The 13434-nt window shown below is 54.6% G+C and overlaps 1 protein-coding gene across 3 annotated transcripts in view; it reads left to right on the top strand.

Annotated features, from left to right (window-relative positions):
• The first annotated feature begins 300 nt into the window (after window positions 1-300).
• The window catches only part of SLC66A2 (solute carrier family 66 member 2), a 41826-nt gene continuing 28692 nt past the window's right edge, over window positions 301-13434 (top strand). Inside the window, exons 1-3 of one of the 3 annotated variants that reach the window (XM_006079577.3) lie at window positions 301-534; window positions 922-1255; window positions 5888-6021. In XM_006079577.3, coding sequence (XP_006079639.1) covers window positions 1053-1255; window positions 5888-6021 — 337 coding nt within the window. In that variant the 5' untranslated portion in view covers window positions 301-534; window positions 922-1052. The remainder of the gene's footprint in view (window positions 535-921; window positions 1256-5887; window positions 6022-13434) is intronic. The other 2 variants (XM_006079574.3, XM_006079575.3) reach the window with 2 other exon arrangements.

The raw sequence follows: 13434 nt of genomic DNA, 5'->3' as shown, positions 1-13434 counted from the left end.
GAACAAGTGGTCAAACCTGCAGAATGAAGAGACTTAAGAAAACAGAAAAGGGGGAAGTGGCTTAAGCCTCCCACAGGTAGAAAGGGTCTTCATTTTCTCAAACTTGGACCAAGATCAATGTCCTACTGCCAGTTGTTTAGAACTTGAAACAAGATAGATTTTTGAAAGATTCTTTCTTTTGCCTGCTCAAAACGGACTTTGATTTCTCCCCCAGGCCTCGCGCTGACCCTTGGGGCGGCGACAGGACCCAGTCTACGCGGCCACCAGCTGCAGAACAGGCGGAGCCGGGCCACGTGAGCCCGTGGCCCAGAAGTGGCTTTGCCAGGCAACTGTTTCCTAACCTGGCAGATCCCTGACTTCGCCCGGGTCCCGCCCCACCTTGCCGGCTCTCTGGCTCGCACTAGGACTCCGCGGAAACTGTCCCGCCGCCGGGTGTGGGCGGGGCCACGTATTGTGACGTCACTCAGAGGCGGGGCCCGATGCGGGGACAGACGGACTGACAAGAGGACAGACTGCGAGGATCCCGCCGCAGGGGTGAGCCGGGAGGGGTCCGCGGAGCACGTGGACGCGGGTGCCGCGCCGAGTCTGCCCGGCCCGCGGCAGGGGTGCGGGGCGGCCCCGGCGGCGCGTCCACCTGGGCCGGGCCCCCCTCTCCTGGCTCTCTGATCCCCAGGCTGTGCGACCCCCACCCCAGGAACCGAGCCCCGACCCCGACGGCAAGTCCCTCTGCCGGCCCCAGGCTGGCGGCCCGCGCCTAGGTTCTCCCGCGGAACCCTGGGTGCGCGCCCGAGGAGGGGTCGTGCCCCGCGCGCGAGCCGGCGGTGCGCCCTGGGCGCGTCCTGGGCCTCGGGCCATGCGCGGGGCGCGGCTCCTCCGGGCGAGGCGGCCCGGCTGAGTCCTTACTTCTTTTCCTCTCTCCAGGCCCTCGGCGGAGGATGGTCCCGGGCGGCGGCGGCACGTGGGGGTGACAGCGCGCGCCGGGAGCCCGGGAGCGCGGAGGGCGCGCGGGCCGGGTGGACGTCAGTCAGCCGGCGGGCCGCCGGGCGAGCGGAATGGAAGCGGAAGGCTTGGGTTGGCTTCTGGTCCCGCTGCACCAGCTGGTTTCCTGGGGCGCAGCCGGTGCCATGGTCTTCGGAGGCGTGGTGCCATACATCCCGCAGTACCGGGACATCCGGCGGACTCAGAACGCCGAGGGCTTCTCCACCTACGTGTGTCTGGTGCTCCTGGTGGCCAATATCTTACGGATACTCTTCTGGTAGGTGGGGTGCCCCGCGCAGATGGCCTTCTCTTGTCTGCGTGAGGCCAGTGGGTGGAAGTGTCTGTACTTCCTGAGAAGGAGCTGTGAAACGATGAGACTATTTCCCAGGGAAAATGGTAGGAATGGAGAGAATCTCGCATAGTCTCAGATCTGCGTTTTCATTTCGTGTGGCTCCTACCTTCACAAGACACCCAGGGCCTTCTCTGTGGGGCTGGTCTAGGACTGGGGTCCCTGCCTTCAAGCATTTGCGTGCCATTTGGGGGCAGTGGAGAGAAAAGGAAGGGAGTTCATGAATACCAGTGACCGAAGGCGGTCAGCAGGAAGGACAAAGCACTGGCCACTGAAAGCTGTCAGGAGGGGCGTCTAAGCCAGACAGGAAGCAGGGCTCCCGGAGTCTGCCTTGAAGGGCCGCCTTTCCTGCCTTCTCTGTTGTTTGTGGGGTTTTGTTTTTTTTTTTTTTTAATAGTAAGTCAACTTTCTGGCTAGTACTTAAGGGACTGTCTTTTCTTGCTCCTCCCAGCCAGCTTCCTCTTACTGACATTTGCATTCTGGTAAGGAGTGGGATGTTATTTTTACAGCTGTTGAAGCCAGATGTAACTGGGAAGGTGCATTTTCAGAGGAAATGAGAAGAGGTCTCGCAGCCTCCTGATTTCAGTAAAACCCGAGACTGTCCTTCCTTCGGGAGGGTCCCAGGCCCTCTGTCAGCACAGACGGTAAGGGCAACTAGTACCAAGCTGGCGTCCGAGTGCTGCTTCTGGCTCCTGTTGACTTTTGGGTCACTGTTGGAGAAATCGAGCTTTCTTTCTAATTAATTTTAAGTCAGCCTTACTGGGGTAGGATTTACATTAAAGAAAAGCGCAATCTCACTTGTGTAGTTTGATGAGTTTTGGCCGATGTCCCCTCCGTGGTCATCAGGGCGTGAGTCCCCGGAGTCCAGAAATTCTCAGCTCCTTCACCTTCTGACGGCCTGGCCCCAGGCAGCCCTTGGGCACTCTCACTGTGTTTTTGCTCAGTGTGGGGTTTTAAAATGTGAGATAGTGAGTGACCCCTTCTTCCAGGAGAATTTGTCAGACCGTGAGCCCTGCCTTTGGGCCATCTACTTCTGAAGGAGGAGTCAGAGGTCACTTATCTTTTAACTTGTTTAGCACCAGTTGAAAAACTGCATTTTGAAGACTCTTCCTTTATGCTTGGCTGAGGGCAGCACTCTCTCACTGCAGCAAGACGCCCCCCTTCCCTCTCTCGGCTGCTTGCCGCTGGGTCTGAGGGACACAGAAGCAGGGCCCCAGACTGCTGTCATGCCAGCGCTCCAGCCCAGGCTCAGGCCAGCCAAGGTCCCCCAGGTTGGGAGCCGCACTTCCTTTAGGCAGGGGCAGATCTCCTTCAAACAGAGGAGGATTGAGCTGCCTCAACTGGCCTGTGTTGCTTCAGGGGTTCAATGGCTGCCCTGTGAACACACAGGATTGCCTTCAGCCAGGATCCCAGAAATCTGTGAGATCCTATGGGAAGAAGGGAGGGCTGGCAAGGGGTGCTGGTCTCTGCTCCAGCGTCCCTTTCACCTGGGAATGTACTTTCCCTGTACTTCACACCTGGCAGTACTTTGTAGTTCATGTGGTTAAGCCCAGCAGACAGGCCAGGCTTCGTCTACAACTTGTAATGAGTGGGCACGTCTCTGCCCACCTGGTCCCAAGGTCTCTCTGCTCTGAGGGCAATGCCTATCACCCATTTCCTTCCTTTCTCTGGAGCCTCCAAAGCACCTACTCCTGGGTCCTCTCCAGGCTTCATAGGTTAACAGAGTCCCCTCCAGGCTTCATGGGTTAGCAGCGCATTTCATTTAACAGGTTTCTGAGGGTTTCCCATGAGCCAGACCCTGGGCCGATGCTGTAGGGTTAAAACTTTAGCAGCAATGCTGTGTGGGACGTACAGACACACATACGTGGGTTCTGGGTGGTGGGGAGGGACAGAGCTCAGGCCAGAGGCTCCGGGTGGGATGGAGCTGGGTCTGTGTAAGAACAGTGGTGGACATAGAAGAAGTGAAGAGTGTAGTTCCCTAGAGGTTGCCGGGAAGGCAGTCCTAGAAACTCTTGTCTGCCTGGGAAGCCCCTGGGAAATTTCTAGCATGAGGCATGTGAGTGGCTCTGCAGGCCTGTTGGAGGCTGACCAAGCCACATAAACCCCAGGTTTCTGAAAGTCACGAGACTCTAATGCTTTCATTCCTATGATTCTTCCCATCCTTTTGCAGAACCAGCATTCAGCAGATCTTGCACAGTGCTGATGGACAGGACTTGGCATTTGTGTTGTCAGAAGCCAGAAGGACTGAGTGATTTTTGCAGAGAAGGGAGGGAGAGGCCCAGGGCACAGGGATGATGCTGCAGGGCCTCTGACCCAGGGCCTGATTCATCTGGGAGCTAGTTCTCCAGCCACACCCCTGTCTGATCAGAGAGATTGTAACACTGTACCAGAGGTGTGGTGACATTGTATTGGAGATGTAGTAAAATTGTATCCGAGACTCCAGGACACTGTATCACAGGGGTAGTGGCAAGCTGCTACTTGGGCAGAAGGCGTCCTGGTGGGAGCAGGAAATAGATACCCAGCTTCTCTTCCACTTGAGCTTTTCTTTGGGGCTTTGAAGGCACATCAGAGGTGTTCCTGGTGGAAACTTTTCTCAAGCTCTGTGAAACTTTGCACGTTTTCTGCAGTGTGTGTCTCGCTGGGAGCGACAGGTGTGTGCTGCACCCTGGGGGGAGGTGCTTGGACCAGCTACCCTGAACCGGGCTCTCCCACCATCTGCATGAGAGGCTGTGCCAACTTCACTGTCAAGGCAGGAGAGGAGAAAGGGCTCTCTGACAATGTGCCAGCACAGACTGTAAGGGTTAAAGGGAGAAGTTTAACCTGCCCGATGAGTACAACATAGGGTCTATTTTAATGAGCTTTTAAAAATTACTAATGATGTTGAACTTTGTTTTGTCGCTTGTATATCTTTTGTGGGAAGTTGAGCTTTTTGAAATTTTGTGTCTTGTTTAGCTTGTCTTCACCCTAAAAGCAGTTAAATATTCACCTCTGCCACCACCCTTACTTCACTATAAATATCTCTCTTTACTGTAAATATTGAATTCACCTAGATTTGATTTTTTGGTGTGTGGTATAAGGTGAAGCACAAACCTTCATTTCTTCCCCAGTTTTCCTAGTCACTCATTGTTTCTGTTGAACAATTAAAAAAAAATGGAAGTGGCATTTATTACACAACAGCCCAAATCCCATGTCTTCAGTCTTGTAACTAACTAGAAGTGAAATACTAGACCGAAGTGTTCACTGTGAGGCCCACCTGCCCCAGTGCCCCCAGCCTGATATAGACCCTTCTATGTCTCCTCTTCTGGATTGTCTATGGGTCTGTCAGCCCCTGGGGTCAGCTAGGTAACCAGTGGGGGCTAGTTCCTAGAATTGGCTAGAAATGTCCTCAAACAGCCATAGGGCTTGAGGGTCTGTACTTTACAGAAGAGACGAAGCCCAGAGGTGGTGGGTCACAGCATGAGGGCCGGGGCAGCGTGGTGACTGCAGCCAGCCTGTGCAGAAGCACGTGTGTGGCCCAGCAGCAGCAGATCTCATGACCGCCTCCTTGAAGGGATGGGTGCGAGGGAGGGACCGGGGAGGTGGGCCACTGTCTGCCTGTCGCCTGGTTTCAGGGTCAGTTGGAGGGCCATCCAGGGCCTCCCGACTCTGATAGTTGGTATCAGCTCAGGTTTGGGAAATTGCTCACAGTGGACTCTCTGCCCCAGAACAGCCAAGTAAGGACTGGGGCCTGGGCTTGCAGGGCACTGTGCCCAGGCCTCACCTTGGGGTGACGGGTTTGTAGGCTTGCAGTGGGCTGGATTGAATGTCCCAGCCCTCGTGGTTCTGGTGGCCACGTTTGAGACCCCCAGCTGGTATGGGGAGGGCAGTGCTGTGATCACCCCTTGGGGACTGAGGTCTTCTAATGGGCCCACTGGTGCCGGTCCCTGGACTGTGGCTCTGGCCTTCAGGAATTTTTGGCTGAGGTGGTAAAATGCTCAACACAAAAGTCAGCAGGAAGGCCTGGGGTCCTATAGCTGGGCGGGCTGGGGCTGGGAGAAGAGGAGAACATGGGGCTTCAGTGAGGGTCTGCCAAGCCTGCACCCATACCCTCGCTGACTTCACCTCTTCCCTCGTGAGGGGTGGGGGCCTGGTGCCCTGCTCTGCTCACACTTTGGACTGTGCTGGCCTGGAGACCCCTTCTCTTCAGGCAGGGGGCGGGGATGCTCTTGGTCCCAACTCTGGGATGCATCTTCCTGGGGAGGCAGGTGGTCTGGAGCCTGGGTGTCTCACCTGGTGGCAGCAGCGTCTCTGCAGGAGGGGGATGGATCCCTGGCTGGGCTTTTGCGGGGTGGGCGGTGTGCAGGAGGCCCACTCAGTCAGTCCAAGGCCTTGGGAAGGTCCCAGCGATTCCTGGGGAGGGGTGTGTGGCATGTCTCACTCCTGCACATGATCTCAGGCGTTTGTGGAGACCCGGGTCTGGCTGTCCAGGACTGGTCCGGGCCCTCCCATCCCGGCACTGTCTGACCAGCACACTGGACTCTGCCCGGTGCCTCCCTGATGCCACGGCGTGTTCCCCCGCAGGTTTGGGAGGCACTTCGAGTCGCCACTGCTCTGGCAGAGTGTCGTCATGATCCTGACCATGCTGCTCATGCTGAAGCTCTGCACCGAGGTCCGAGTGGCCAATGAGCTGAACCTGAAACGCCGGGTCTTTTCAGGTGGGTGACTGGCAGCTTCGGGGAGAAAGCCCGGTAACTCCAGGAGTGGCATCAGCCAAGCTCCCGGGGAGAGGCTGGGCTGCCCTCGCCCAGTGGCCTCCAGGCAGTCACGGTCTTACCAAGTGGTGCTGGCGTCTGTCATGGCAGCCGTGTTCTCCATCAGTGACTGACTCGACAGCATATCCATGAAGCTGGGACTTGGGCAAGTGATCAGCTCTCTTAACGTGCCCTTGGCTGTGGCCATGGTCACACTGGACCCTCATCGGGCAGGGGGTGGTACTGCTGGTCTGTTTCTGGCTTGATAGGCTGGAGACAGACGTTCCCTGGGGAGGCGCGTTTATCTCTGACCTTGTGTGTGTGGCTTGTGCTCTTCGCACAGCCTCTCCGTTTTTGTCTTCCTCCTGAGTCAACTGGAATCAGTTATGTACCTTGTTAAACATTCACCTGGCATCATGCTTTGTGGGCTTTGGATGGGCACACAGGGTCCATGAGCTCAGGTTGGCGAATCCCATGCTCAACCCATGTGCATTTTTTGGCAGCTTAGAAAATAGAAGATACTGCTCCTGATTTTGCCTTTTCCTTTGACAGTGTTTGTTCCAAGCTGATGTTCTGTGTTTGACCAAGTGGGCTGGTGGGCTTCTCTCTGCAGGGGGTTCGGTGCTGCACTTCTTTTGTCTAATGACTGAATCTAAGATAGTTCTCGCTTTGATTTCATCTGAGGCTGTGTGTGCTCAGTCTCAGTTGCTGCTTAGAGAAGCATATTCTCCGGAGTTTGTTTAGTTCTGGGACTCCTGTGGACTGCGCTCCTGCCCCGCTCTTTTTCTTTTTCCTGATGGTTATTTTCTTTCACTTTGAGTGAATCATTTCCTCTTGTGCAGCTTCTGCTTTTAGTGTGAGTCTATGTAGAAAATGGGTCGGCCTCCAGCTCCAGTGAGTAGCCTGGACTGCTGAGTGTCGCTTAGGCTGTAAAGGTGATCAGCACTGCCTGTTTCTGCTGCTTCTCCCATTAGCACCATCCTCCCCGCTGTGACTTGGGAACACTCACCCGAGGTGGTGCTGACCGTGCTGCTGCCGGTGCCCAGGAAGCAGGGCTCCTGTATCGCGGATCCCTTACCAGGGAAGAGCTGCAGCTTAGTTTCCTCTGAGACAAGGGCGTCTGTGATATGTGCCCCTTGAACCTCGCCTATAAGGGGTGCAGGATCTCACGGCCGACCACAGACTGGGCCGTGTGGGTGGTTAGCGCGATCGTCCTCACCAGGTGGGGGAAGGCCTGGGGAGACATCGGTGCCCTGGTGGCTTAGCGCACTGAGCCTCGGGCTCTGCAGCAGTGACCTTGTTAGAAGCCGTGTGTGGGCCATGATGACACAGGCACAGCAGGCACTGGGGCCCCCGCGTCACGCAGTGAACTCAGAATTTAACACTTAATGGCAGCTCACGGGCGTTGGCCGGTGTGCTAGTGGGCGTCCTCGGCTCTGGGGGAGGGGAGGGCTGTGGCTCCTGACCCCTGGGCCCAGCGCAGACTCAGGGAGGGTTGTCTCCTAACCTTTGCCCACACCAGCTAAGAGTTTGAGAATTCAGTACTCGAATCCAGGGTGATTTACATATTTTTGTGTCCACTGTTTAAGAGATACTTAAGCCCCCGCGTCCTCCTAGGGAAGCCTTTTAATGAGTATGTGGGTTTATTTCCTCTAATCTGCCAGAAGCAGGCTGTGAAAACGCCAAGTGGTTTGGGTTGGGAAGCTCTGCAGCCCATGGGCCTCTGTCCTGTGCTTTCCCCACCCCGTGGCCCCCTCCACCTGGCAGGTGGCCAGCTTCCGCTTCCGGAATGTGTCAGCCAGGGTTGTGAGGGTGCCTCCGGCCCCGGGAGGCAGACTTCCAGGGGAACTGACCATGCACATTAAAATAACTCAGGAGGAGAGTCTGAGGAGCCCAACTTCAGCTATAGGACAGTCAGGCAGCCTGAAAAAAAGTTTGAATGTTTTCCAGCCATCTTTTATAAAAGTTTTCAGTTCTGAAGGTCACCCATTCAACTTGAAAGTTACAATTAAAGAAACATGAGTGGTATTAGGGAGAAAAAGCAGGTTACTTAGAAAAATATCTAATTTGTTATCTGATGAGCGACACCTGCTCAGTAGACATTTTGGGGGAGACAGGACACAACACAAAAGTCAAATGCTCTCCACCCCACTGCCCAGAGGTGACTGCTTGGAACCTTGTGGTGTTTTCCCCCAAGTTTTTCTTTTTCAGTCTCCTATCACAAGATTGGGATCATTTCAAAATTAGGATCAAATGTTTTAAAACCTCTCATTCCACAGAAGCTTTTCAGTGCCCTTGTGTGCAGTGGAGGCAGGACCCAGAGGGGTGGGTTCCCCTTTCAGAATGTCCAAGATGGGGCAGCATTCACGGAGGCCACATGTTTCAGGGAGAAATTGGCTGGAGATGCTAATATAAACCTGCTGTTTAACTGTGAACCAGGAGTGGAGTGTGGTGTCTGTCTTGACAGTGCTGTGTTTTCCTTTTTCACTTTTTATTGTGGAGAATTTCAAACATGTAGAAGTGGGAGAGCAGCATATGGTGCTCTGTGTGGGGCCGTGACAGCCTCCGACCATTTTCCAGAGCCCATGCACATCCTCTTCCTGCAGTTGCTGAAGCAAATCCTCGATACAGGCCATTTGTAGATGGTCTGTAACATGTCTTTAAAAGATAAGACTTTAAGAAAGCATGACACAATATCATCATTCCATAAGAAGCCCGTTCTTCCTTATTATCAAACCACCATCTGTGTGAGTTTCCAACTGTCTCTTGTGTTTCCTAAGTGTTTGGCCAGTTTGTTTCCTTAGATCAAGATCCAGTTATGGGCCACAAACTGTGATTGGTCGGTGTCTTTTTGTTGTTGCAGTTTGTCTTCTTAATCTATATGGGGGTGCATGCTAAGTCCCTTCAGTCATGTCTGACTCTTTGTGACCTCATGGACAGTAACCCACCAGGCTCCTGTCCATGGGATTCTCCAGGCCAGGATACTGGAGTGGGTTGCCATGCCCTCCTCAAGGGGATCTTCCTGACCCAGGGATCTAACCTCTGTCTCTTATGTCTCCTGCATTGGCAGGTGGGTTCTTTACCACTGGTGCCACCTGGGAAGCCCTTTTAATCTGTTCACTTCAGTTCAGTTCAGTCGCTTAGTCATGTCCGATTCTTTGCGACCCCTTGAATTGCAGCACGCCAGGCCTCCCTGTCCATCACCAACTCCCGGAGTTCACTCACACTCACGCCCATCGAGTCAGTGATGCCATCCAGCCATCTCATCCTCTGTCATCCCCTTCTCCTCCTGCCCCCAATCCCTCCCAGCATCAGAGTCTTTTCCAATGAGTCAACTCTTCACATGAGGTGGCCAAAGTACTGGAGTTTCAGCTTTAGCATCATTCCTTCCAAAGAAATCCCAGGCTGATCTCCTTCAGAATGGACTGGTTGGATCTCCTTGCAGTCCAAGGGACTCTCAAGAGTCTTCTCCAACACCACAGTTCAAAAGCATCAATTCTTCAGCGCTCAGCTTTCTTCACAGTCTAATTCTCACATCCATACATGACCACAGGAAAAACCATAGCCTTGACTAGATGGACCTTTGTGGCAAAATAATGTCTCTGCTTTTGAATATGCTATCTAGGTTGGTCATAACTTTCCTTCCAAGAAGTAAGCGTCTTTTAATTTCATGGCTGCAGTCACCATCTGCAGTGATTTTGGAGCCCAGAAAAATAAAGTCAGCCACTGTTTCCACTGTTTCCCCATCTATTTCCCATGAAGTGATGATCTGTAGTTCTCCCTAAATCCCCTTTGTCCTTTGAACTTATCTGTTGTTTGTTCTATGTTGTGCGCTTCGTGCCCAGCACAGGGTCAGCGAACCGGCAGCAGCACTTGGAGCGACAGGGCTGCAGAATCTGCACAGAATCAGGCTGCTGAACCAGGGCTGTGTGGGCTGCCCTGTGAAGAACATTCTGCAAGGTGATTCGATCCAGGTCTGCCCTTTAGATTCTACAGGACTGTTGTGCTCTTCCTCCAGGAGGCATGCCTAGCAGCTGGCCTCTCTGGAGGGTGGCAGCCAGGGGGGCCCAGGGCCCAGACCCGACAGTCTGTCCTGGCTGCCCAGCACCCCACTCTACTGTCCCTGCCCCTCTAGAAGTACTTCCCCGTGAATGCTACTCAGCCTTTCAACAGTTTGATGTATAAAGGAGAGGCAGGTGAATGCTCACTTGTTGTTGAGTCACTAAGTCAGGTCCGACTCTGTGACCCCAAGGCTCTTCTGTCCTTCAGTACCTCCCAGAGTTTGCTCAAAGTCATGTCCACTGAGTCGGTGATACCATCCAACCATCTCATCCTCTGTCATCCCCTTCTTCTGCCCTCAGTCTTTCCCAGCATCAAGGTCTTTTCTAACAAATTGGCCCTTCGCATCAGGTGGCCAAGTATTGGAGCTTCAGCATAAGTCCTTCCAATGAGTATTCAGGGGTGATTTCCATATTTATCTTTATTTACTTTTCAAAATCAGTTCCCAGTACCTTGCAGTGGTGAGCGTGTTTGTTTTACTTTACCCCATGATTCACGTGACGGAAGTCCCATTGCCCACTGTGGCCAGCTACCCGCCTCAGACCCTCTGCTGCTGGCTCTTGCCCCTGGCATGGTGGTCCCCTGGACCGTGGACCTTGCTGTGACAAGATGCTCTGACCTCGCTGTCCAGTTTCCTGCCCCAGACCTGGTCTGGACATGGCCTTGGAGGCCCCAGTCCGGGCCCCTGGGACAGCTGTTGGATCGGGGTTCTTTGGGGCCCCAGTGGGTGGGGCAGGGAGGTTTCCAGGAGGTGGAGTGCCATTCTCAGCTCGCTTCCCTCTCAGCTCTCGGCGGGTGCCGTCTTGAGGTCGTGCCAACAGTGAGGCTGCTAAGTTGTTTAAATGGGGTCCTCAGGGTCACACATCTCTCCTGCCAGATGCCTGTGTCATGCAGTCACTAGAAACAGCGAGTGCCTCCCAGTGAGTGGGCCACCAGCCGGATACCCGAGTGAATTCAGTTGAGATTTGCCCCAAGTCTCAGCACTCTGGTGGAAGTGGCTGGGAGGTAGAGGGGGTGGGCTGACTGCGGAAGAGGACAGGGGTCCTTGTGAGCTGATGAAAGCCCTAGAGGTCTGTAGTAGAGGTGGTGGCAGGCTCTGGGAACGCACTAAACACACTCGAAGTGTGAATTCTTATGGTATGTAGTCACAGCTTAGTCCAGCGGGAAGAAAATGTTGGGTGGGGAGAGTCGCATACCATCCCGAGAATGAAAGCTGAGGATCCCCCTTCCCAGGAGGATGCTTATCCACAGACTGTTCTGCATTTTCAGGGGCTCCTTTGTGTCCTTGGACCTCAGGGTACAATCGTGCCTCGGTCCAGCCCACTGCCTGGTGCTGACCTAGGGTCTTCTGTTCTTGTGTTGCTGGACCACCATGAACACACCTCCTCGTGGGCCCTGGGCCCCCTACCTCTCCGCGGCAGCTGTTGTCCACCTCGGCCCCCTCCCACACGTAGCCCCCATGTGGTCTCTCCAAGGCGCCCCCAGCAGTTAGTCTCAAACCGTGATGAGGACCAGAGTGCCCGGGGCATTTGCAGATCTGCCTCTTGTCTGTCAAGCACCGTCCTGTCCTCTGGCCGCCCCAGGGCTAACTGTCCTGTCTCAGCCTTGCTGAAACTTCGGCTTAGTCGTCTCTAGCTCCTGTCTCTGTAGCTGCTCGACAGGTGGGCCCCAAATTTGGGGACAGGAAAGGACATTTTCACCCCAGACTCTGCAGTTTGGGCTGTTTGCTCTCTCACTGTCTCTTGCCCCTGCTTGTCCTCCCCATGTCTTCCTCTGTTTCTGGATCTCTCTGTCTCTCTTTGCCTCTCCCACCCTCTCTCCCCCTCTCTGTTTTTCTCTTTACTCCTCACTCTTGTGTCTACGTGGTGCTGACCGTCGGTTGGACCTCAGCTGGGCTCTGCTGGAATGCTCCCACGTGGGCTCCTCATGAGAACTGGCCTTCCTCAAACTGTGGAGCCATGTTTCAACAGGAGTGTCTGGGAAGAACCGGGTGGACACTGCATCTTTTTAAAGATCTGGTCTTGGAAATCACACAGCATTGCTTCTGCCGACCTGCACCTCAGGCCCGCCCTGAGTCAAGGGGACAGGGGCCCTCCTCCTAGTGGGGGGGGTGCAGGCTCTGAGGGCAGTGTGGTCTGGAAGTGTTGCAGTCGTTTCTGCAGCTTGGTGCCTGGTGTGTCTTCAGTACAGATCTGTGGGGGCACGTGATCACAAAACTTTGCCAGTGTCTCTCGGCTTCAGAGCGCCCTTTCCTCCATCTGTCCTACATGAAGGTGTTTTTCTAAAACGTAGATCTGATTGTGTTGCTTTCCAGCCGAAAAACCTCCGGTAGCTTGACGCTGTGCACAGGATGTGACCTTCCCACCCAGCTTGCTGCTGGCCGCCCTGACCAGGGTGTGTGTCTGGCTGACCCCAAGCCCTGCACCTGGCCATGCCCGGTGGTTCTGCAGGGCAGGTGTGAAGCTCTGCTTGTCAGCTCAGCGGGATCAGGCCGGGAGAGAGAAGGGCAGCTTTGTGTCCAAGACCATAAATGGCTGAGTGGAACGCCCTGTCCTGTAGCCTACCCCTCTTCCCTCTTTTGGTACTTTGATCTTTAGAGGAGGTGCCCATTAATGGTGAACCTGGTCTAAATCAAAGACAGAACCAAAAAGCTGGGAGAATCTGACCAGCTCTGGGGACTCAGAACCCAGAAGGTCCAGAAGAGGGTGTTGGAAGGGAGGCGGGGTAAGGAGAGGAGACAGTGCTTCCTGTTGGTTTATGAACCATCCCTTCCATCCCCCCAGCTCTTCCCTGAGCAGTATCAGCTGTCCCCGGGTCTAGGCAGAAAGGCTGGTATTTGCTTTTAGCTGATTACTTGAAAAATTTCCAGTTTGGGGTAGTTTCCATTGCCTAGTGCAGACCCATGACCTTTGCTCCTGCCTTTGCTTCTGACCTCAGTGACTGACCCCCGTCCCCAGCTCCACTTGCAGGTAGAAACCCCCTGGAGGAGCTCTGGTGGTCTTCAGGGCCTCTGGTCAGTCCGTTGTTGTCCTGGGGTGGCCCAGTCTAAGGAAGCCTCAGGTGGGGCGGGGGCGAGTGGGAAGGCAAGGTGGCTGGCAGTGGAATCTATCACTGGGTCCTTCCTGGGCCACCACTGGGGGCAGCTGCCAGCCCTGCTCCCTGACTTGATGTGATGTCCAAGGGCGGGCAGGTTCACATGCTGAACTAGCTGTCTGCTCAAGGTGGGTGTTGTGTTGAGTGCCCTCGGGAAACAGCTTTGTTCTGAAGAGTCTGGACCCTGGGACAGCTGTCTTGTAGCCAGGGTTTGTGTCCAGATGA

Source organism: Bubalus bubalis, chromosome 22 (assembly GCF_019923935.1).
Source record: "Bubalus bubalis isolate 160015118507 breed Murrah chromosome 22, NDDB_SH_1, whole genome shotgun sequence".
NCBI classification, from domain to species: Eukaryota; Metazoa; Chordata; class Mammalia; order Artiodactyla; family Bovidae; genus Bubalus; species Bubalus bubalis.
This window is presented reverse-complemented; position numbering and strand designations above follow the sequence as displayed.